This window comes from Heptranchias perlo, chromosome 18 (genome assembly GCF_035084215.1).
Source record: "Heptranchias perlo isolate sHepPer1 chromosome 18, sHepPer1.hap1, whole genome shotgun sequence".
Lineage (NCBI taxonomy): Eukaryota > Metazoa > Chordata > Chondrichthyes > Hexanchiformes > Hexanchidae > Heptranchias > Heptranchias perlo.
This window is the reverse complement of record NC_090342.1, coordinates 36,821,388-36,845,874: the sequence shown is the minus strand read 5'-3', so window position 1 is coordinate 36,845,874 and position 24,487 is coordinate 36,821,388. Positions and strand designations below refer to the sequence as shown.

The following is a 24,487-nucleotide window of genomic DNA, read 5'->3' as shown; positions in this document are numbered from 1 at the left end:
CGGGCCTTGCATGTGAAATCAATGCAATTTGCACTTTCCATCAGCAGGGGGAGCCTAATCTCGTAAAGGGAGGATGTTTCTTAGAAATCTCTTAAAGGTAGCCAGTACCTGTTATTTGCTGAAAATAACAGTCTACTGCCTGCACGGAGTCTGAACAGAGATCAGGCATCGCACACGTAAAACACAGATGCAGGTTCCCATCCCTATGTTTACACACTGATGAGTTATGTTAATACATTGAATAAAGGTTGCGCACTACTAAATCCCACATCCTCCAATCTGCACGCCAGACCTCACCAATTTGCCGATCTGAGTTGGTACCAGGCCTGCAAGACTGCGTGCACCAAGGTTATCTGCTGATGCACTAGAGACCCTGGTGCAAGAGGTGGACAGAAAGAGGGACATCCTATATCCTGAACAAGAATGCAGTGCAGGAAGAAGTTCAATGCTTTGACATGAGTGGTCAAGGTGAGTGAGGTCAACTGTCATGTGGCGTCTCCTACCAACTGCACCACGCACTACACCCCCATCCCCCACATACCAACAAACTCTTTCCATCAGTACTCAATTCTTCCAACCAGATGCTTCCCCTCACCCTTACACATTACCACTGTTGCAAGCCACCCACCCACAACTCACAGGCCACACACACTGGCAGCTAATAACCATGACAGGCACATCACCCAAACACACGTCCCGCTTTCTTGCAGGAGGAGGTAGCGCATTATCAGGAGTGATAATGTGACAATGACATTTAGCCCCTGGAGATGCCTTCTTGGATGTCGGAGAGGCCGTGTAGCACCAAAACAATGTGCACTACACAGCCCAATTTAGTGCCCCTTTATCCAGGAATATTGAGTACCCAATCGTGCCCTTTTCTGAGCCAGGTCTCTGTTATCAACTCTACATCATATTCCCATGTGACTATTTACGCCTGCAGCTCACCAACCTTATTTACCACGCTTCGTGCGTTTACACACATGCACTCTAAACCTATCTTAGACCTTCTCGTATTCTCTCTTAGTCTGATCCCACCTAATACTGTACTATTTCTTATTCTATTGCTGTCTGTCTCTCCCAATCCTTTGTGCACCTCGTTTCCCCTGTGAGATAACAAAGGCATGGATGAGGGTTTAAGCAGCGAATGAGCTGAGGCAGGTGGGGAGATGGTCGACATTATGGAGGTGGAAGTAGGCGGTCTTGGTGATGGAGAAGGGCATGTTGCCCCTCTCTCGAACCCTCCATTGTCTCTGATTTGTCACACTGCTTGTCCGACATCCAGCATTGGATGAGTAGAAATTTCCTCCACTTAAATATTGAGAAAACCAAAGCCATTGTCTTTGGCACCGCCACAAACTCCGTTCCCTAGCCACCAACTCCATCCATCTCCCTCTCTGAGGCTGAACCAGACCGTTCGCAACCATGCGTCCTTTTTGATCCTGAGATGAGCTTCCAACCCCATATCCTCTCCGTCACCAAAACCGCCTACTTCCATCCCCATAACATCGCCTGTCTCTGCCACCGCCCCAGCTCATCTGCTGCTGAAACCCTCATCCATGCCTTTGTTACCTTTGGACTCACCTATTCCATTGCTCTCCTGGCCGGCCTCCCACCTTGCACCCTCCATAAACTTAAGCTCATCCAAAACTCTGCTGCCATTGACAAATATATCTATAAATTATTAAAAATTTTGCATATGGCATGCACTTCTTAACCACAAGCATTATTTCCTTGAACACTCTTTATATTTATTGAGTTTGAAGTGATTGGCAATGTTCTGAGGATGTGAAAGGTGTTACACAAATGCAAGTTCTTTCTTTCTAACATTTATCCAACATTTACAATGGAGATTGCCTTTATATACATTCATGATGGGAAAATCCTATCTAAACGTGTCAGCAGGAAAACTTTATGTAAACATTTCACCACTATGATTTGCTAATGAGCCAACTGAATCACTCAAAACATTCTGGAAAGATTTTGCTCCAACATTTTTTTCCTCAAACTGAAATTCCTAATGTCCAAAGTAAGGTCTTTAAACAAAAATAAAAAAACATAAATTAATATAGTTCATAAAATGACATTTTTACATTTATCCATCGAATAGTCTTTTGTGTCTTTTAAAACTTTCATTAGAATTTTTACTTGAAGACCTCAACCTCTCCTGGGATAACGGTGCGATATAAATCGTTGCTGTTGAATGGTTGAGCTGGACTCTTCAGCTTCACGTTTGGAGCAGCGCAAGGCTTTTTGGCACTTCAGCCAGACCTCCATGTTTATGCCAATTACATGGGAGCTGCTGCAGCCGCACTAAAATATTCTTCATCAATCAAAAAACTGTTCGCAGAATGCCAGACGCAAAGCCTCGTACACTGCTTCTGCTGGTGGAACTCTCTCTGAGTTAATGTCATCACCTGGAATTCAGGAAGTCCCTTGTATGCAGAGTTGAGATGTACAGTTAACTCTCATTTGTTGAACCAAGTTTGCTGGAGAATGTATTGGGGATTACTGTATTCCTTGTTGGTTTCCAAGAACAATTTTTCTGTGCGGGGCAAATTTGTGAAACATCTGTCGTTGTTGCAATTGTCTCTGGCTGCAAATTATTCTGCCATCCATTATACAAATAAAATTCTCCTCTAGTCAGACCATATGGATATGTTTGGTCACACACACACCCAGTTGATTGGCTGAAGGGGAACAAAGTTAAATTACCAAAATCAGCATAACTGCAACTCAACAAAATAGTAGAGTTAGAAGCATTTTTATTGTGTGTCAGACTTAGTTGGAGAGCACCTTTAAAAATAAAATGTTAAGAGCAGACCTCGGTTTACAGTGCTCATAGTAAGTTAGAGGATATGAGGCAAGTAACATTCGCGCCAGACAAGTGCCAGGCAATGACCATCTCCAACAAGAGAGAGCCTTACCACCTCCCCTTGACATTCAATGGCATTACCATCGCCGAATCACCCACCATCAACATCCTGGGGGTCACCATTGACCAGAAACTTAACTGGACCAGCCATATAAATACTGTGGCTACAAGAGCAGGTCAGAGGCTGGGTATTCTGAGGCAAGTGACTCACCTCCTGACTCCCCAAAGCCTTTCCACCATCTACAAGTCACAAGTCAGGAGTGTGATGGAATACTCTCCACTTGCCTGGATGAGTGCAACTCCAACAACGCTCAAGAAGCTCGACACCATCCAGCACAAAGCAGCCTGCTTGATAGGCACCCCATCCACCACCCGAAACATTCACTCCCTTCACCACCGGCACATTGTGGCTGCAGTGTATACCATCCACAGGATGCACAGCAGCAACTCGCCAAGGCTTCTTCGACAGCATCTCTCAAACCTACGACCTCTACCACCAAGAAGGACAAGAGCAGCAGGCACATGGGAACACCACCACCTGCACGTTCCCCTCCAAGTCACACACCATCTCAACTTGGAAATATATCGCCGTTCCTTCATCGTCGCTGGGTCAAAATCCTGGAACTCCCTTCCTAACAGCACTGTGGGAGAACCTTCACCACACGGACTGCAGCGGTTCAGGAAGGCGGCTCACGATCACCTTCTCAAGGGCAATTAGGGATGGGCAATAAATGCTGGCCTTGCCAGCGACGCCCACATCCCATGAACGAATAATAAAAAAAAATGTTGCTTTGTGAGTTTGGAGTATTATTCCACTACTAAGTAATTCTGTGTTTAATATTACCTGTCCTCTTAAGGCCACAAGGTATAATTCCTGTAAATAGGTATATCCTGAGACTAATGATTGGCTTTCTTTCTTTGTTCACGCACTTTTTTAGTGATGTACGTGGTGTGAGATCTGACATGTGACATTTTAAATGTATTGGACGTGTCTCCAAATATTTTTCTATGTACTACTCAATCCCCTGCGGCATTGCACATGGGAACCAAGATCAAGTGTAGCCTTCGAGTGAAGTGGAGTTAGAGACTGGGAGATACTTAGACCAAGGTGCCCATTTTAAAGTCATACGTTCTCTTCTAGTTTTTATATTTCCATTATAAATTGCTGTGTTCACATTTATAATGGAAACTGCCTTTGTAAATGTGTCACACTATAATTGTACCCTCCTGCCAGTGATGGTGCAATGTCTCTCTGTCTCTCATTTGCTTCTGATGAAAAGTCATCGACCTGATATGTTAAATCTGTTTCTCTCTCCAAAGATGGTGCCCGACCTGATGAGTGTTTCCAGCATTTTCAGTTTTTATGTCTCATTTTTGGTCTATCTTTGCCTTAGTCTGTGTCTCAATCTCTCTCTTTTCATCAATCTCTCTCTCACTCTGTACCTCTTCGGTCTTCTCTTTTCTTAGTCTTTCTGGTAAATGTCTCTCTCACACTCTCTTTTCTCTCTCTTTCTCCCTTTCTCTCTGTCTCTCTCAATCTCCATTTCTCTTTATGTCTGTTTCTTTCTCTATAATCACCTCTGTCTCTCTAAGCCATTAAAAATAATTTGCCTATCAAAACTTACATCAAAAAAGGTTCCAAAATTCATGCTTTACTTTATTGTTGAGCCTCTTTTTTAAAAAAACCTCATAATTACTGTTATAGCCTGAGGAATGATGGTCTTCTGGTAGTCCACAAACTACCTGCTGAAAATTATGCTGACGCGTGCTGGGCATTTTCACAGTGCACATACTCAGACTGTGACATTTTGGGAATTGTAGCCACAGATGCTTGCTGGGAATTGTAGTTGTTAAGTGTTTCAGCTGCCAGTGATGGCTCTGGCAAGCCTATTAACTCAAGTCCTCAGCTTTTCAGAGAGTCTCTGGCATCCAATTTAAATTATTGTTATACACATTTAAAACACAAAACATACTATGCTGTGGCTATGTTTAATAATTTTTTTGGACATTTTATAATGACTACATCTTTAATATGTTGCAAACCTTATTTCTAAAAACCTCATTTTTAGAAATGGTGGCCAGAAGGATGGTGGCCGGAAGGATTTTCAAAATTTTTGGAGCGACTTGACTGATTCAACTTCTTTATTGATAGTTGTTGCCAACCATCCATTTTTGATTTGTAGATTCTTGAACTTCACAATGGTTTTCATTCCAGCTTGTTGCTTGTTAAATTCCCTATTTGTTAAGTTGTGTTTTGTTGTTGCTTCATGAATGTGAAGTTTAGTCAATGAGCTACAAGTGTGGAATTGAAAATTTGTCTGGGATTTTTCTTAGCATTAAGTGTGACACAGAAAGTGTAATGTCAAAAAGTGACCTAGAAAGTGTAATGTGACAGGCAGGAAAAGTGTGCAGTTGTATCATTTATAATATATTCACAGATAGATATGCACATCGAAAGATATGTACATAGATCGATAAATGTGTAATGCCCTGGTATAATACTTGAAATGGTTGAGTGCTTGACTTCCCTAACTTCTCAGCTGAAGGTCACAAGCTGGAGTCCCAGAACTGCTTATATACTGGCCCTGAGTTTGCCATTGAGAAAATGTCCTATTTTATACTGCTCAGATATGATTCCTGATTGAGCAACATGTGGCATTCAAGGTAATCTAAACTGCCTTAATCTTTTTTTTCTTAATTCTTGGGACATTGGCACTACTGGCAAGGCTGCCGTTTATTGTCTATCTCTAGCTGCCCTGAGAAGGTGGTGGTGAAACTCTTTCTTGAACTGCTGCAGTCTTTTTCTGTGTGACTCAATATCACAGCACATAATGGAGTATTTATAAAAGTATAAGTGTCTCGATGCTTGGGGAGGGAGAACAGCAAAACAGTTGTGTTATTTTTGTTCTAATGGCGTGATGTGCAAAAAACGTAATTGTAATTTTGTGATACCAGGAAAAATTTTCACGAGGTTTACATCATAGTGCGGTATTTGTCAACGACTTATTGATAAAGAGAGTGTCTCTTAAATAGTGTGATCAACATTTTTTTTAAAAAACTTCTTTTCGAAGATAGCCCTTGTTTGAAATTATGTTGAAGAGTTCTTGCTGTGGCTTGTCACTTGTTGTCATATAGGGTGCCATCCTTGGCATCAATAATACCTTGGCTTGTTTGAACAGCAATGCCCCGCTCATAATGACAGAGAAACAAAAATGCTTATAGTTATTGTCTGATATTTATTTGGAGGGGCTAGTATTCCTGCCTTAAGCGTTGTGTGGTACTTGATTATTTATGGTTTCTGATTATCTTTCAGGCAAGAAGCACTGCTAGCAGCCATCAGTGAGAAGGATGCTAACATTGCTCTACTGGAACTCTCCTCATCTAAGAAGAAGAAGGCACAGGAGGAGGTGACATCATTAAAGAGGGAGAAAGATAGATTGGTGCAGCAGCTGAAACAGCAGGTCAGTGTCCACCTGGGCCAGGTAGTCCATGTGCTTTAATCTGCACAGATTTACGAAGGAATTGCATGCTAGTCTCACTAGGTTTGGAGTAGCGTTTCACGACAAAGCCTACATCATTTAATTTAATCACGTTAGCCCGCTGAAAACATCAAAATCAGTTTGAAATACAGTGGTAGCAGATTGCTCTGTGTTGTGTGTGGCTGCACAGTGATAGTTGGGCTGTGAGCATGAGGATTGGTGCTTGGTAAGCATGTGATTATCATGAGTCAATGGACATGTTAATACAGATCAATTAGATCTGTGGGATATGATGGACAACTGTGGACAGAATCTTTTTATTAGATAATATAGATAAATACTGAAAAGACGAATGATTTAAATATTACAAATTATTATATAGCTTCTGAATAGATCAATAAATACAATGAATTATGATATAATCTTGATCACTCAGGCATTGCTCACATAGAAAATATTAAATATATTTTAAAAATATTAAACTGAATATTAAAAACAATCTATTGTTATGCTCTAATTATTTTTATATTGTTTGCTCTTCATATCAAGTTATTTTAAACATTTCTGCTCCAATCTTTGGCTTGCAGTCCTTAGTTTACTTTTCTACTCTTGCACGATTGCTTCTTTTACTTTAAAATAGAGTTACATGTGAAAATATTTGCATTGAACATGGTGTGCATACATTTTCAAATTTTATACTTCTTAACAATATAAATTGTAATTAAATCTTTGTGTTTCTTTACTAAATCAATCTGCACACTGTATATAATTAAAAATAGGAGGGAAGAAAACAAAACAAAATCTATGGTTTACATGGATGGGGCTGTGAGGGAAAGGAACAACTGGTGAAATCTGGGCCTATAGGGTAGTGTGGATGGATAGCAAGATATAACAGGGATTGGCAGAAGTGGGCCCGGAGTTGACGGCGGGATACAGGCTGGAGGGGTGTTGGGCTAATATAGAGAGCAAGAGTAGATTGAGGAGGATCTGTGAATTAGGTGATTGGGCTTGGGGCTGCTGCAAAGAGGATGCATGGGAAGGAGGGAAATGGGAAGCCTAGGGCCTGGAGCTATGCGAGTTGAAGGAGTTTGTAGTCTGGTTGCTTGGTTCTTTTACACTCACCTCACAGTATAATTGTATTCTTTGTTAAGACTGTGTGGGTTGCATAGTAACTTGTGGGAGATGTATTGCAGTTGTTTGGCTCAGAGTAGCATGAAGAAAACCCTCCTCTGTGATCCCACCCGAAATTGGGCAGGATCATGGAGGAGAATGAGAGAAAATTTAGACGATGAGTACTATCACCATCATGCCGCTTCAACCGGGACTTCACACCCTCCTCCCCCACAAGGAATGCTGATGGCCGCTCCTTCCCCTCCCACTGCATGCAAATGATGGCGCGTGGATGAGCCCACTTTCCAGTGGATCTCCCTCCAGTCTGTCACATATCACCAATTCCACAGTCTCCATTTGGAAAGTGGTGGTAAACCCTGGAAGGCAATGGCAAAGGCCTTAAGGTCCCCCTGTGGAGGGAGAGGCATTGTAGTGGCCTCCTCTCTTTCCAAACACTTAGCTGCTGATAGTGCTGGTCTCGGCAGAGGCCTTCAGTGGGACAGTTGATCCAATCTTTGCGGCACTTTTTACCCCTTCAAGGTCCCTTGCTCCTCTTCTGGTGCTGCAGCAGCATCTTTCCTGCTGCACCATCAGGATTTTCCACCCTTGCAGTGGTGGGCTCACTGTTGGTGGTGGGAATTGCACCAGGAACCCACCGTACGTAACAAATGACCCCTGACCCAGGGAAATAGGTCGGGTTGAGACAAATCTGAAGGGGCAGACAACATTCACCCAACCAGAACTCCACCCCAAAGAGAAGATTGGTCAGCTGGGCCATGAGGTATTGGAGGAGGTCAGTGGCCTTAAGCTTCCATGGGAAGCACAGGCTGATGAGATAGAGATGGGAGTGTACCAAAGCTTGGGAACATTTGAGGGAGCATAGGATTTCCACACTGCTGGCACGTTATTTTCCCTAAGCAAAAGAGAGCCAAGAGTAAATAATGAGGCACTTACTTGCATTTGTTGCTCAAGTTTGGCCTGAACTGGGTGGACCCTATAGAATCATAGAATCATGGAACAGTTACAACACAGAAGGAGGCCATTCTGCCCATCAAGCCCATGCCAGCTCTTTGTAAGAGCAATCCAGTTAATCCCTGCTCTATTGGAAAATTATGGCCAGCACCTCTGCAATTTCCACCCCTACTTCCCTCAATAACCAAGCATGCATCCCATCCGGACCGGGTGACTTATCTACTTTGAGTACAGCCAGCCTCTCTAGTATCTCCTCTTTATCAATTTTTAGCCCATCCAGTATCTCAACTACCTCCTCTTCTACTGAGGCTTTTGTAAACAATTTTACAACACCAAGTTATAGTCCAACAATTTTTATTTGAAATCTACAAGCTTTCGGAGGCTTCCTCCTTCGTCAGGTAAATGTTCAGGAGCTCCTCGAAGCCTACACATTTATACATATAGAACAATACATGGTGTTTACAGACTGCCCCTGCAACTGCCCGTTGCCAAGGCAATCACCATGTTCAGACAGAGAGGTGTCACCTACAGAACCCCCGAATACACATTCAACAAAAAAACAAACAGGAAAAAAAAACAGAGAGAGGCAGAAACATCCGGAAGGCAGGGAAAGCCAGCAAATGACCCATTATATTAAAAACAGATAGCTTTTGTTCGCTGGTGGTGTAACGTGTAGCGTGACATGAACCCAAGATCCCGGTTGAGGCCGTCCTCATTGGTGCGGAACTTAGCTATCAATTTCTGCTCGACGATTTTGCGTTGTCGTGTGTCTCGAAGGCCGCCTTGGAGAACGCTTACCCGAAGATCGGTGACTGAATGTCCCTGACTGCTGAAGTGTTCCCCGAGTGGGAGGGAACCCTCCTGTCTGGCGATTGTTGCGCGGTGTCCGTTCATCCGTTGTCGCAGTGTCTGCATGGTCTCGCCAATGTACCATGCTCCGGGGGCATCCTTTCCTGCAACGTATGAGGTAGACAACGTTGGCCGAGTCACAGGAGTATGAACCATGCACCTGGTGGGTGGTGTCCTCTCGTGTGATGGTGGTATCTGTGTCGATGATCTGGCATGTCTTGCAGAGGTTACCGTGGCAGGGTTGTGTGGTGTGGTGGACGCTGTTCTCCTGAAAGCTGGGTAATTTGCTGCGAACGATGGTCTGTTTGAGGTTGGGTGGCTGTTTAAAGGCGAGTAGTGGAGGTGTGGGGAAGGCCATAGCGAGGTGTTCGTCGTCATTGATGACATGTTGAAGGCTGAGGAGAACATGGCGTAGTTTCTCCGCTCCGGGGAAGTACTGGACGACGAAGGGTACTCTGTTGGTTGCGTCCCGTGTTAGTCTTCTGAGGAGGTCTATGCGATTTTTCGTTGTGGCCCGTCGGAACTGTCGATCGATGAGTCGAGCGTCATATCCCGTTCTTACCAGGGCGTCTTTCAGAGTCTGTAGGTGTCCATCCCGTTCCTCCTCGTCTGAGCAGACCCTGTGTATTCGCAGGGCCTGTCCATAGGGGATGGCCTCTTTGACGTGGTTAGGGTGGAAGCTGGAAAAGTGGAGCATTGTGAGATTGTCTGTGGGCTTGCGGTAGAGTGAGGTGCTGAGGTGCCCGTCTTTGATGGAGATTCGTGTGTCCAAGAAAGAAACTGATTCTGAGGAGTAGTCCATGGTGAGCTTGATGGTGGGATGGAACTTGTTGATGTTATCGTGTAGTCTCTGAGGCTTTGACAGCATCTTCTTCCTTGCAAAGACAGACGCAAAGTACTCATTTAGTACATCAGCCATGCCGTCTGCCTCCATGTGTAGATCTCCTTTTTAGTCCCGAATTGGCCCCACCCCTCCTCTTACTACCCGTTTACTATTTATATGCCTACAGAAGACTTTTAGATTCCCTTTTATGTTGGGCACCAGTCTATTCTCATACTCTCTCTTTGCCCCTCTTATATCCTTTTTCACTTCTCCTCTACCTTCTACATTCAGCCTGGTTCTCACTTGTATCATCAACCTGACATCTGTTCTACGCCCCCTTTTTATGCTTCATCCTACTCTCTATTTCTTTCATCATCCAGGAGCTCTGACTTTTTTTATTCGTTCATGGGATGTGGGCGTCGCTGGCAAGGCCGGCAGTATTGCCCATCCCTAATTGCCCTTGAGAAGGTGGTGGTGAGCCGTCTTCTTGAACCGCTGCAGTCCCACAGTGCTGTTAGGAAGGGAGTTCCAGGATTTTGACCCAGCGACGATGAAGGAACGGCGATATATTTCCAAGTCGGGATGGTGTGTGACTTGGAGGGGAACGTGCAGGTGTTGGTGTTCCCATATGCCTGATGCTCTTGTCCTTCTAGTTGGTAGAGGTCGCGGGTTTGGGAGGTGCTGTAGAAGAAGCCTTGGCAAGTTGCTGCAGTGCATCCTGTGGATGGTACACGCTGCAGCCACAGTGCGCTGGTGGTGAAGGAAGTGAATGTTTAGGGTGGTGGATGGGGTGCCAATCAAGCGGGCTGCTTTGTCCTGGATGGTGTCGAGCTTCTTGAGTGTTGTTGGAGCTGCACTCATCCAGCAAGTGGAGAGTATTCCATCACACTCGTGACTTGTGCCTTGTAGATGGTGGAAAGGCTTTGGGGAGTCAGGAGGTGCGTCACTCGCCGCAGAATACCCAGCCTCTGACCTGCTCTCGTAGCCACAGTATTTATGTGGCTGGTCCAGTTAAGTTTCTGGTCAATGGTGACCCCCAGGATGTTGATGGTGGGGGATTCGGCGATGGTAATGCCGTTGAATGTCAAGGGGAGGTGGTTAGACCCTCTCTTGTTGGAGATGGTCATTGCCTGACACTTATCTGGCGCGAATGTTACTTGCCACTTATGAACCCAAGCCTGGATGTTGTCCAGGTCTTGCTGCATGCGGGCTCGGACTGCTTCATTATTTGAGGGGTTGTGAATGGAACTGAACACTGTGCAATCATCAGCGAACATTCCCATTTCTGACCTTATGATGGAGGGAAGGTCATTGATGAAGCAGCTGAAGATGGTTGGGCCTCGGACACTTCCCTGAGGAACTCCTGCAGCAATGCCCTGGGGCTGAGATGATTGGCCTCCAACAACCATTACCAAGTTCCTTTGTGCTAGGTATGACTCCAGCCACTGGAGAGTTTTCCCCCTGATTCCCCTTTGACTTTAATTTTACGAGGGCTCCTTGGTGCCACACTCGGTCAAATGCTGCCTTGATGTCAAGGGCAGTCACTCTCACCTCACCTCTGGAATTCAGCTCTTTTGTCCATGTTTGAACCAAGGCTGTAATGAGGTCTGGCGCCGAGTGGTTCTGGCGGAACCCAAACTGAGTATTGGTGAGCAGGTTATTGATGAGTAAGTGCGGCTTGATAGCACTGTCGACGACACCTTCCATCACTTTGCTGATGATTGAGAGTAGACTGATGGGGCGGTAATTGGCCGAATTGGATTTGTCCTGCTATTTGTGGACAGGACATACCTGGGCAATTTTTCACATTATTAGGTAGATGCCAGTGTTGTAGCTGTACTGGAACAGCTTGGCTAGAAGCGCAGCTAGTTCTGGAGCACAAGTCTTCAGCACTACAGCCGGGGTGTTGTCGGGGCCCATAGCCTTTGCTGTATCCAGTGCACTCAGCCGTTTCTTGATATCATGTGGAGTGAATTGAATTGGCTGAAGACTGGCTTCTGTGATGGTGGGGATATCGGGAGGAGACCGAGATGGATCATCCACTCGTCACTTCTGGCTGAAGATGGTTGCAAAAGCTTCAGCCTTGTCTTTTGCACTCACGTGCTGGACTTCGCCATCATTGAGGATGGGGATGTTTGCAGAGCCTCCTCCTCCCGTTAGTTATTTAATTGTCCACCACCGTTCACGACTGGATGTGGCACGACTGGATGTGGCAGGACTGCAGAGCTTTGATCTGATCTGTTGGTTGTGGAATCGCTTAGCTCTGTCTATAGCATGTTGCTTCCGCTGTTTAGCTTGCATGTAGTCCTGAGTTGTAGCTTCACCAGGTTGGCACCTCATTTTTAGGTATGCCTGGTGCTGCTCCTGGCATGCTCTTCTACACTCCTCATTGAACCAGGGTTGATCCCCTGACTTGTTGGTAATGGTAGAGTGAGGAATATGCAGGGCCATGAGGTTACAGATTGTGCTGGAATACAATTCTGCTGCTGCTGAAGGCCCACAGCGCCTCATGGATACCCAGTTTTGAGCTGCTAGATCTATTCTGAATATATCCCATTTAGCACGGTGGTAGTGCCACACAACACGTTGGATGGTGTCCTCAGTGCGAAGACGGGACTTTGTCTCCACAAGGATTGTGCGGTGTTCACTCCTACCAATACTGTCATGGACAGATGCATTTGCGACAGGTAGGTTGGTGAGGATGAGGTCGAGTAAGTTGATTCGCTCACCACCTGCCGCAGGCCCAATCTGGCAGCTATGTCCTTCAGGACTCGGCCAGCTCGGTCAGTCGTGGTGGTACCGAGCCACTCTTGGTGATGGACATTGAAGACCCCCACCCAGAGTACATTCTGTGCCCTTGCTATCCTCAGTGCTTCCTCCAAGTGGTGTTCAACATGGAGGAGGACTGATTCATCAGCTGAGGGAGGACTGTAGGTGGTAATCAGCAGGAGGTTTCCTTGCCCATGTTTGACCTGATGCCAGGAGATTTCATGAGGTCCAGAGTCAATGTTGAGGGCTTCCAGGGCCACTCCTTCCTGACTGTATATCACTGTACCACCACCTCTGGTCAGTCAGTGCTGCCGGTGGGACAGGACATACCCTGGGATGGTGATGGAAGAGTCTGGGATGTTGGCTGAAAGGTATGATTCTGTAAGTATGGCTATGTCAGGCTGTTGCTTGACTAGTCTGTGGGACAGCTCTCCCAATTTTGGCACAAGTCCCCAGATGTTAGTGAGGAGGACTTTGCAGGGTCGACTGGGATTGGTTTGCCTTTGTCGAGTCCAGTGCCTAGTGGTCCAATGCCGGGTGGTCCGTCCGGTTTTATTCTTATTGTGACTTTTTTTAGCGAGATTTTACAACTGAGTGGCTTGCTCGGCCATCACAGAGGCCAATTAAGAATCAACCTCATTGCTGTGGGTCTGGAGTCACATATATGCCAGACCGGATAAGGACGGCAGGTTTCCTTCCCGAAAGGACATGAGTGAACCAGATGGGTTTTTACGACAATCCGGTAGTTTCATGGCCACCATTACTGATACTAATATTTTAATTCCAGATTTTATTTAATTAATTGAATTTGGTTGCCCTACCTTTCCCCCTCGTGGAATGTACCTAGACTGTACCCGAACCATCTCCTCCTTAAAGGCCTCACATTGTTCAGTTACAGTTTTGCCTGCCAATCTTTGATTCGAATTTACATGGCCAGATCCGTTTTCAATCCACTGAAATTGGCCCTCTGCCAATTAAGTATTTTTACTCTAGATTGGTCCTTGTCCTTTTTCATAACTGATCTAAACCTTATGATGCTATGATCGCTGTTCCCTAAATGTTCCTCCACTGACACTTGCTCCACTTGAACAACCTCATTCCCCAGAACCAGATCCAGCAATGACTCCTTCCTTGTTGGGCTGGAAACATACTGATCAAGAACACCTTTCCTGAACACCTTGTATCCAAGAATATTTAATACCCAATCTTGCCCTTTTTTGAGCCAGGTCTTCGTTATCGCCACTACATCATATTCCCATGTGGCTATTTGCACCTGCAGCTCTCCAACCTTGTTTACCATACTCCCTCTCTATTCTCTCTAAGTCTGATCCCATCTAATACTGTACTATTTCTTACTCTAGTGCTATCTGTCTCTCCCAATTCTTTGTGCACCTTGTTTCTCCTTTCTAATGCTACATCCTGGTGCCCATCCCTCGCCAAATTAGTTTAAACCCTCCCCCACAGCACTAGTGAACCTCCCCGCCAGGACATTGGTCCAAGCTCTGTTGAGCTGCAATCCGTCCGTCTTGAACAGGTCCCTCCTGCCCCATAACTGGTCCCAATGCCCCAGGAATCTGAAGCCCTCCCTCTTACACCATGTCTCTAGTCACGTATTAACCTGTCTTATCTTTCTATTTCTGTACTCACTAGCGATAGGGTCATGAAATATTAAGGGCGGGTATACCTGAGGTCAGAAATGCTCATGAGGCCCCAGTGGGTTGCGCTGGACCATCCATGGAACAATATTTGGAGTGATTGGACGATCTGATAGGTACGTTTATAAATAAGTTTGTGAATTTTACAACTGAATTGTTCAATTCTCTATATATTTATTGTAAGAATGGTTCCATTATTTGGTATTCCCAGGGAGTTGGACAGAAAATTACTGGTTGTATGCTCACCGTTTCCTGAGATGCAGTCCCTGCCGAAATCATTTCCACTGGGAGTGTTGGACCTTATAATCACCCCACAAATTTTATTTTTAAGGATAAATAGTGAGGTGCATGAGGTGCTCTCATAGCAGCAGTATGCGACCATATTTTTTCTTGGTAGGATATAATTGTTTGTTTTGCAACTGAACTAGTTATATGAAACCACAGAGATGAAACTATAGAGATGATTCTGGGAACTGATTTGTTGGAGGGATATTGGTGTCTGTGATCTGATGGGTCAAAGCTCAATAATGTGATTGATTGAAGGAACAGTTGTTTTTAGTGCTGATCTCTGGTACTGGCGCAGTGGATGGGTGTTCTTCTTAGATTGAGGCTGAGGCACATGGCTGGGGTGGTGTAGAGGGAGCTTTACTCTATATCTAGTTGTGCTATACTTAACCTAGGAGTGGTTGATGCTAGCACCGGGTGTCTAAAATGGGGGCTTCTTGTGTCCGCCCCTTCTGTGTGCACAGCACAGAAAGAGGCAGGACTTGCAGGTTGAGTTCACCTGCCGGAAACCCTACGAGTTCCACCTCAGTCCTAAGCCCAGTGAAACTCCACTCCAGGTTGTCCCAAAGCTATGAATGAAGCAGGTGTACTTGTGTGCCAGCTACTGATCCTGGAGATAGGGGGCCCACTAGAGTTTAAAAGGGCAGTTTCCTTACGTCAAGTGTTCGATTGCCATTGGGAAAGTGGGAAATTTAAAATCTGTGCTTTCCAGCTTTATTTTAGATTTTTAGGTGGCACAGGTTCTGCAGTAAAATTTGGATGAATAGGATGGTCAGAAGTTCTGACCGAACCCCAATCCTCTCCCAGAAGATCGACCCAGGAACTTCTCAGCTCATAGGTCTACCAAGTCCACTTTCCAGCTATCCTAGCAGTTATACTATGCATTTTTCTTCAAGGTACTTGCCCAATTTTGCCTTGGAAATATGAAAATTGCTATTCTTTGCAACCTCTCTGGTAAGCTGTTCGAACAACCAACTACCTTTTCAGTAATGTAATGTTTCCTTACATTCTGTCTGAACCTACCTCTGCTGAACTTAAACTCATGTCCTCTCCTGCTGTTTCACGCTCATACAAATAGCCCTGAATGATCATCTATACCTCAGAGCCGTACTATTTTGAATACTTCAACCATATCCTCCCTCAGCTTTCTGCATTCTAACAAGAAGAGTCCCAGATCTTTGAAACTATCCCCATATGTTTTATTTTGTAGCCCATTTGTCATCTTGGCAGCACTTTTTTGTACCTTTTTTGACTCAGCAACATCATTTCTGTAGCGTGAGTTCCAAAACTGTGTTCATTAGGTGGAACCTGATCAATGGCCCACATAATGGTAGGATCACTTCCTTTCATCTACTCTCCAATCCTCTTTTTATGTAGCCCAACTTCCCATTTGCCTTTTTGATAGCTGCCAGACATTGGCTTGATGTCTGTTAACTTGCTTTGGCATAACCTTTTGTAAATCATTAGTTTATAGGATACATTTTCTGTTTGCGTGCTCTACTAACTAAAATTAATAAACTGAAAATCATGGAACACGCACTCACAATTTCCTAATATCTGCCCCTGTCGAGTGAAATGCTGAAATGCTGTGCAAGTAAAAATTTACCATTCTGTCTCTTTGTGTTCTACCAACTTATCATTCTTGATAATGGACTCCTGGTATTGACTTTAGATTAACTGGTCTGTAGTTACCCAAATTCCTGGGTAATGACGTTTCCCATTCTCAAATCTGCCACTAGTGGTGTTGCAAGCTTATTCATGAGTTCTTTAAGAACCCTTTGGTGTACCCCATTTGGCCCAGGTGCTTTGTTGACTTAGATCTCATTGAAGTATCCAGACACCAGCTCAGTACTAATGTTAATTCTGTTATGCTCCTCTTGTGCTTTGGAGCTCTCCTGCAGATGGCTGTGAAGATGCCATTTGCTCCATGATATTCTGCACATTTGTAAATCCCATACATGGGGCTGCAGTGATGTAGGAGGTGCTCTGCTGCGCATTGTCCTCCAGCTGCTAAAGGCTGCTCATGGTGGATCAAAGAATGTGCAAAATTCCTCCTGCCCCTGCAATAACTCATGACAGAGGCAGGCCGAGTAGGATATCAATCTCTTGTCCATACAGCAGACATATGTTGTGGACCTGCAGCCTGACCAGATGCTTCCTCTTCCTATCCTGCCATCTGCACTTGATTGTTCTAATTTCTGACTTGTGAATCACCAGGTGCACCGTCCTCAAACTCACTCCTTACTTTCTCCAGGGTGTTAGCAGCTGTGCTGAAGCTGGGGATTGGGGCTTGACATATGCGATATGATGTGCCAGGATCCCCGATGCCACTTGGTCAGGCCACATCTTAGAAAGAACCGACTGGAAGAGGAAAAAGAAGATTTGCCATGCATCCAAGACGTTGTTAATATCTGCTTTGCAAGTGTATCCCCTGCCATGGGGATTAAGAAACTGAGTCAGTGTAGGAAATATAATAATAAATGAAGGATACCTGCTGGGTTGAGGCACCACACCTCCAAACTTGCCAATCCCCTTTCACAGATTCATGGCCAAAATGGCCTAGAGCCATCTCCTCATATTGTATCAACTGCTTAAGCATGGCTGGTTCCCCACCTGTCCTGGACCTCTCTCAATAGTTGTGTGCTGCCTTGGTAGGTAGACAGAACACATTTAGAAAGATGTTAGCAAATATCTGAGCAGCCCAATAGCACACCTATGTCCAGACTACTTCCTTCCTGTGCCACGACTTTACAAATTAGCTGGCATGCTGTTTCTATTGGCGGAACTTTCTGCAAGCTGAATTTTGAACTGCTATGTGCAAGGTATTACTGTGCCCCAGTGCTATTGTGGCCTTTGGTTTGTGTGTATGAAGGGGTGTTGCAAAAAGGGGTCAATAATCTCTGCATGCTTCGCATGCTTGCTCCCTGAGGTAGAGGAGAAAAACATTTACATTGGAGCTATACCGTCAATGGATGTAGAATATATAAAGATGAATACTCTTACAGAGGTACTTCTATTCCACTGAGTTTCTTGTGCATTTTCTCCTAAGTATGACTCACCTAGAAGACTGCATTCACTTGATCTGTTATGTCCATCCATGCAACTTGCATCCGTACTTTAACAGGTTGTTGGTCTTCGGCATCAAAGAGCACCACCTCTTTGCCTTACCTCATGAAGCAAGGAGTCAGTACTAAATACTGGAGGCTTGGACACTGATTCATTTCTGCAAGTTTCTGCAACTTGTCACTTTCAAACCTCCCTTAAGTGCAAAATGGAAAAAATATTGCACTCCTGTTTAATGACAAGCAGCAGCCCTTTAAAAGTTGTCAGCTTGCCCAATTTTATGATTCCCAGCCAAGCGGCATGCAAGTCCATTTCTCTGTCCACTTTCCTATGCAAAGGGAACATATGGAAATGCTGTGGAGGGGTTTAGAGCTGCCCTTCTCGCTGCCGGCACAGTTGTGCTCATCCCATAAGTGAGTGCAGTCCCAATTTTGTCTTTCTGGCTAAGTAGAGGCTATTATGTAAATGAGTTAGAACTGCAGGCAATGTTGTGGCTTAAACTTGTGACCCAATGCTTGGCTTACATTGCAATTATTGCTTGTCTCTGACTCTGTACATAGCAACACTACAGCGTTCAGTATTGTGCTAACTATAAGGATACTTTGTTGCAGGCTCTGAACGTGCTCGCGATCATTTTATAAGTAAAAGCACTGAAGTTAATAAAAACCCAAAAAACACGTTTGTGCAAAAGTTGTGCACCATGTCAGAACATTTTGACTCCTATGTGCAAGAAAAGTCAAGAAAGATTAAATGTTGAAGGTACTTATTCAAACTGTTAGACTCTTCACTGCCGATAAACTGTCATGAATGTTGACAAACATTAAACAGGGAATAGCGACTTTTGAGGACTGACGTTCTTTTTCATTTTTGATGAGATAAGATCATGCTCTTCAGTATGTTGAAAGTGGTGGCATAATTCAGTGAAATGTTACCAGTGATAGTTTTTTTTGGAGGGAAGAGGAGGAACTGGAAAGACCTTGGTTGAGCTAACATGGAAAGGCCCACTTTTGTTAAAAGGAAAATAATGCTGCTCTGCTTGTAGGATTCTTAACATGTCCTCTGCCCCATCTTGCCGCCTGTGCCCATAATATCTATACTATGTGACCCGACTGTTTAATGATAAATCAGGTCAGCGGGTTGTACCACGTGAGGATGGAAATAATACTGTTTCTGAATACTCTGTAAAGTTAGCTATGTTCTGCAAGACAATCTGTCTCTCTTTAGTTTCAATTTAAAACAAATATTGCAGTGTTCATCTAATCCAGAATGTAAGTGTACCGGTGCCTTTGAATAGACTGCCTTGAGCTGCAGCAGCGGGTTCATGTTCCAGTTTAATTTCTTTTCATCTGCCAACCTCCTCAGTAAAAATGAACAGAAACTAAGCCCTATTTAATATTTGCTGTCATTCTAAATGTGGGATTTGCTCAGTCACTGTTTGGATGAGGGTCACGGATCAATGTGGTCCTAATTTACTTCCTACACGTAGTTTGTCTCCTCGACTGAGGTATGACAGGGAGCACAAGGCGTGTGCTTCAAACAAGGCCCCTGACGGACCCAGAAAAAAGGGGGAAAAAATGCGTGTAACAAAGACCAGATGTGTGCCGCGAGTGCCAGTTAGTATAATCAGGTTATAACTCATGTGAAATGCTTGCTGTGTTTATTAGACTGGAATCTAGCTCCAGATTAATTTGAAGCAGAGCTGTCTCAGTGTTTTAGCTGTTGAGCAACAACCACACTAAGTCATAAAAAAAAGTACGACTTTCCCATCTCCGGGAAATATCCATCAACTTCCCAAGTTTCCCAGCTGCTCCTTACTTATTCAGTAGACGACTACCTTCCATAACAGTGTCTCTTTGTTGCTACAATTTTTTTGTTTTTGCAAGATTTAAAAATACATTAACTAACCAGAAGTACGAGGCTTTCCTTTCAGATATGATTGATTTTAGAAATGCACAACTTTTTCAGGGTTTTACAGATGAACTTCAGAATAATGCTTTGTATACACTTATTTATTTTGGTGGTGTTATTGTTAGTTTGTTTAGTGGGGAATGGAGGCACAAAAGGAATTTAATTCCCCAAAGTTTAACATGTCAGTTTTGGTCTGGAAACGGTAAAGGGCTGACATGTCAGGTTATCACAGCTGCTGAAATAATAAAGATCTGAATAACCAGTCCTAGCTGTAAGAATAATAACTGAAGCAGGTGTTTATTCATTGCTTTGGGAAGTTAAGACAACTGTGAAAATTCATATTTGCAGCACAGTAATGGGGAAGTCTTTTTTTGCAGAGCAATAAAGTACTTATTACATGTAAGTTCGCTTGTAACCTGTTCTTAACCCATTACCTTTTGACCTTTCCCTCCCCCTTTATCCCGCAGGATTTCAGTTTTTCTCAACGATATTCATTGCAATGATGTGTTTGGGCTGTCCAGTAATTATAATGCTACAGTATTGGAGTCTTGTCCATGAGACCTGGTTGGGAATTTCATACTTCTAGTTGTACTCTGGTTTGCCCCTGCAGGGCCTCAGCTGGTTGTTTATGGGTCTTTGGGGGTTGGCTGCAGAGGTGGGGAGAGGGAAGTACCTTTGCGTGGCACTCAATTGGACCAACATGTGGATTTGCCAAGGAGTGGCATTAATAATATCAGTATATATGTTGTCAGCTAGCTGGACATTATATCCAAGGAAAATAATTTAGATTGAGAAGACTTATGTAAAGGGAGGGAGGGAGAGCCTGTGGAAAGTTAACTTATATCCATCCTAAGAGTTTAGTGTTACTTTTCTAAGTTGTTTTTCCTGGACTTTGAGTCAGATTCAGCCTGTGTACATTAAAGGGCTGAAGTTCCAATCCAGCCCTGGGTGTATCTCTGATGTAAGTGCTGTTACAGATGCCAGTGGCCTGCCCTCAGAACATTAAAGACTCCGTCCCCACAATGGACTCCATGAGTGGCCAAGAGTTCTACTCCACCTCCTAAAATTTAACAATCCAGGAGCCTTCGTGGCATTTTTCTGAGGGCAAACTCTTAGCTAACTTTGCTCTGACTAACTTAGTATCTGTTGAAAAAATGCATTGTTTTGAGCATTACTCATCCAGTATTTGTCCGTCCGTCTATCAAATATCTATCCATGCTTTCATCTAATATGGTTTGCGCCTGTCCAAACTTTCAAGCAGTAGTTTTCTGACTGGTTCAATATTTCCACTGTTGGTGATTGATGTCTATATTATAATTTCTGGTTAGTTGAATCATATTGTACCAAAACAATTTCTGGTTGGTAGTTTTGTTGCTGAACCAACCATATTTTACTAAAGAAAACAATTTCTGTGCAATACAGCTGCTTGAGAGGCTTGCAGCTGGGGCACTGGCCACTGGCCCCTGACCTCGGGGCTGTTGGAGAACCACAACCAGAAAGCTTCCAGGCCCAAAAATCCAATGGGTGGCTAATAAAAAAGTTGGACACTTACCTGTTTGGCCCTCTTCGCCTTGATGCCTGGCCCCATCAGATGCTTTGATCTGAAGGGGTGCCAGTTGCAAGGCCACCCATCAGCTTCTTGGGACACCACTTGAAATGGGCATCCCAGACGCAAGAACAGAGAATTGAGGCAAGGTAACCGGGAACAACCCTCCCCCACCCCCACCTTATGATCATGCCAGTACTGAGCCTATATCTATTGCAAGTCCAGGTCCGCCCCTTGACGGAAGTTCAGGAAATCTCAGGGCAATGTAAACAGACATTGTCCCCTTTTCCCTTCTTGGCACCAGGGAAATGAACATTCCCCAAGCGGTAGGGGAAGCAGTATTGGACTCCCCATCTTTTAATGGTATATTCTCCATTTTCCCCTTTTTTGGTACACCTCGTACCATTCACCCCGCACTAAGAGAGGCAATTCGCTCTCCGGCTTTTGCCGATGACACTATATTGATCATTAAGGTGATCATTGGGAAATATGTGGTAACAGGCTAGAGTGACTGTCTGTCTGATTTTCAGCTCTCTCAGCTCAGAATTTTCTTAAAGCACAGGGGCTGGGATTAGGAACTGTGCAAGTGGAGGGTATGAGGAAAAATCCACATCTTCCAACTCTGTGATCCTCTTGTTTGAAGAAAGATATGTGTCTGCCTCCATTTTCCCTCCTTTGTTCCTGATATCATCATTCCACAGGCACATAGATGAGGATTATCAAGGCCAATGTGTATTTTTTTTCCCTCTGGTGTATAAGTTTTTTAAATTATTTGCTCTTGGGATGTGAGCAACATAGCAAGGTAGTATTAAATTGCCTATCCTTAGTTGAGGGTATTAAGAGTCAACGTATTGTGGGACTAGAGCCACACGTAGGGGGTGGCAGGTTCCCTTCCCCAAAGGACATTAGTGAACCAGTTGGGTTTTTACAACAATTGGGCAGCTTTCATGGTCATTTTATGTGGTGTTAGCCTGTAAATTACCAGATTGATTGAATTCAATTTCATAACTTGCCACGGTGGAATTTGAAATTATGACCTTTGGGTTGCTGGTCCAGTACCTTAACTACTAGGCTTCTGTACCCGATAGTGATAGATTCATGACAATTATCAGCAATAACATGCTAAAGCATACTACCCCATAATCTTCCTTCCTTTGGGTAATATTTTCCATTTCTGCAGGAGTTGATAGTTTGGGCAGTATCTCTTCAGGCTTCTCTCCTTTATCTGAGTGATTGTAAACAATTTTACAACACCAAGTTATAGTCCAGCAATTTTATTTTAAATTCACAAGCTTTCGGAGATTTTCTCCTTCCTCAGGTAAATGTTTACCTGAGGAAGGAGAAAATCTCCGAAAGCTTGTGAATTTAAAATAAAATTGCTGGACTATAACTTGGTGTTGTAAAATTGTTTACAATTGTCAACCCCAGTCCATCACCGGCATCTCCACATCATTATCTGAGTGAGGCACAGTTGGTGGATTGGATACTGTCATTGCTGCTTTCTCAGTAAGGCAGTATTATTTGTTTATGTTGAAATGCATTCCAAAAGTAATCTGTAACAATTTCAAGCTCAGCACTTTTGTGACCTGGAACAGATTCTTTTGGTAACAAAATATACATGAAAAAGATAAATCTCTATCTAATTTGATTAACAAATGGAATGAGTGTACCACCTGCAGATAAGGTAAAGGATTGCATTGGAAATGGTTCTGAAGCATGTTCTTCTTTATTTATCTTTCACTTACAGTGGGTAGATCCATTGCTCGATGGGAAAATCACTGGGCCACTGTCCCTATAAAAATTTTACTTGCTGCAGTGGCATAAGAGTCACGTGATCTTCCCCCAGAACTGCACTGTGTAAGAACCATAGTTTCAGATGGGCCCCTTATTTTTATCCGTCATGTCCGTAGTATTTTGTTGTTGCTACAGCAGTAGGAAAGGTTCTTGAAAATATATTTTCTGTTCCAGAATTAGTGCTTTAGTTTACAACTTAAAAGTATCCTGCACCAAGTTTCATGTGTACAACCCTCTGAACAGTCAATCAGAAGTGACTTTTATTTCACAACTTCAAAGATTGTGAAGTTTACATCTATCACCAGACAATACATTGAGAAAGATGTTACAGACCAGAAATTAGCTTTCGAGGAAGGATTGGCTGTTTTGCGTGCATCTCTAATCAATGGATGTCAGCCTTTTGAATTGAGCCTGCAGTCCAATAAAGAGAAGAACAAACACTCTAGGCCACAGAGGAATTTCTTCAGCACAGAAGAGCATTGTAGTTGGTTGTGGGATCATTAAAGGGCACCAGAGGCAGCAAATCCACTATCAGGGAGAAAGCTTCCAATTTTTGAACCAAGGAAGCAGAGGTTTGGTGAGGGCAAAAACAATTTCCAGTGCTCAATTGGAGAAAGTTATTGTTCATCCACAACATTGTCAGACAGGCAATCTGACCGCACAGTGGGGTGAAGGGAGGTAATGCAGAGGTAGAGCTGGGTGTTGTCAGCATACATATGGGAGCTGATCCTGGGACTGAGGATGATGTCTACCGTGAGGCAGCATGTAGATGAAGAAGAGCAAGTGGCCATGGATGGATCCTTGCAGATTCCCGAGATCATTGTATGAGGTTAGGAGGAGAAGCCATTCCTGCAGCTGTGCTGGCTGCGTTGAAACAGGTAGGACTAGATTCAAACAAGGGCAGTTCCGCAAAGCTGCACCACAGAGCAAAGGCGGAAGATGGTACGTTAAATGTCAGAGAGGCCAAGGAAGATAAGGAGGGAAACATGCCAAGTCTCACTCATAAAGGATATCGTTAGCTGTTTTGACCAGGTCAGTGTCAAAACAGAAATCAGACTGAAGGAATTCTAATAGGGAATCTTGGGAGAGGTGGGCACAGCTGGGAGGTGACATTTTCAAGGGCCTTAGAGAGGAAAGGGACATCGAAGATTGAGTGATAGAGAGGACAGACTGGTAAAGGGTGAGCTTTTTAAGAAGGGGAGTGATGACAGTGGGTTTGAAAAGAAGAAGAACAGTGAGTAAAGAGAGCCAAACACAATGGTAGAAAGTGCAGGCATCAGGATGTAGGTGGGGAAGGAACTGAGGGAACAGAGGTTGGTGTCATGGAAGGGATGAGTTTGGCAAGGGCAGTGGGGGAAATGG

General features: G+C 44.1%; 1 protein-coding gene across 7 annotated transcripts in view; it reads left to right on the top strand.

Moving 5' to 3' along the window:
• The window catches only part of LOC137334765 (ELKS/Rab6-interacting/CAST family member 1-like), a 1,087,823-nt gene that overhangs the window by 850,440 nt on the left and 212,896 nt on the right, over nt 1-24,487 (top strand). For all 7 annotated transcript variants that reach the window (XM_067999707.1, XM_067999706.1, XM_067999704.1 and 4 more), the window contains one exon: nt 6,186-6,333. In XM_067999707.1, the coding sequence (XP_067855808.1) occupies nt 6,186-6,333 (148 nt within the window). The remainder of the gene's footprint in view (nt 1-6,185; nt 6,334-24,487) is intronic.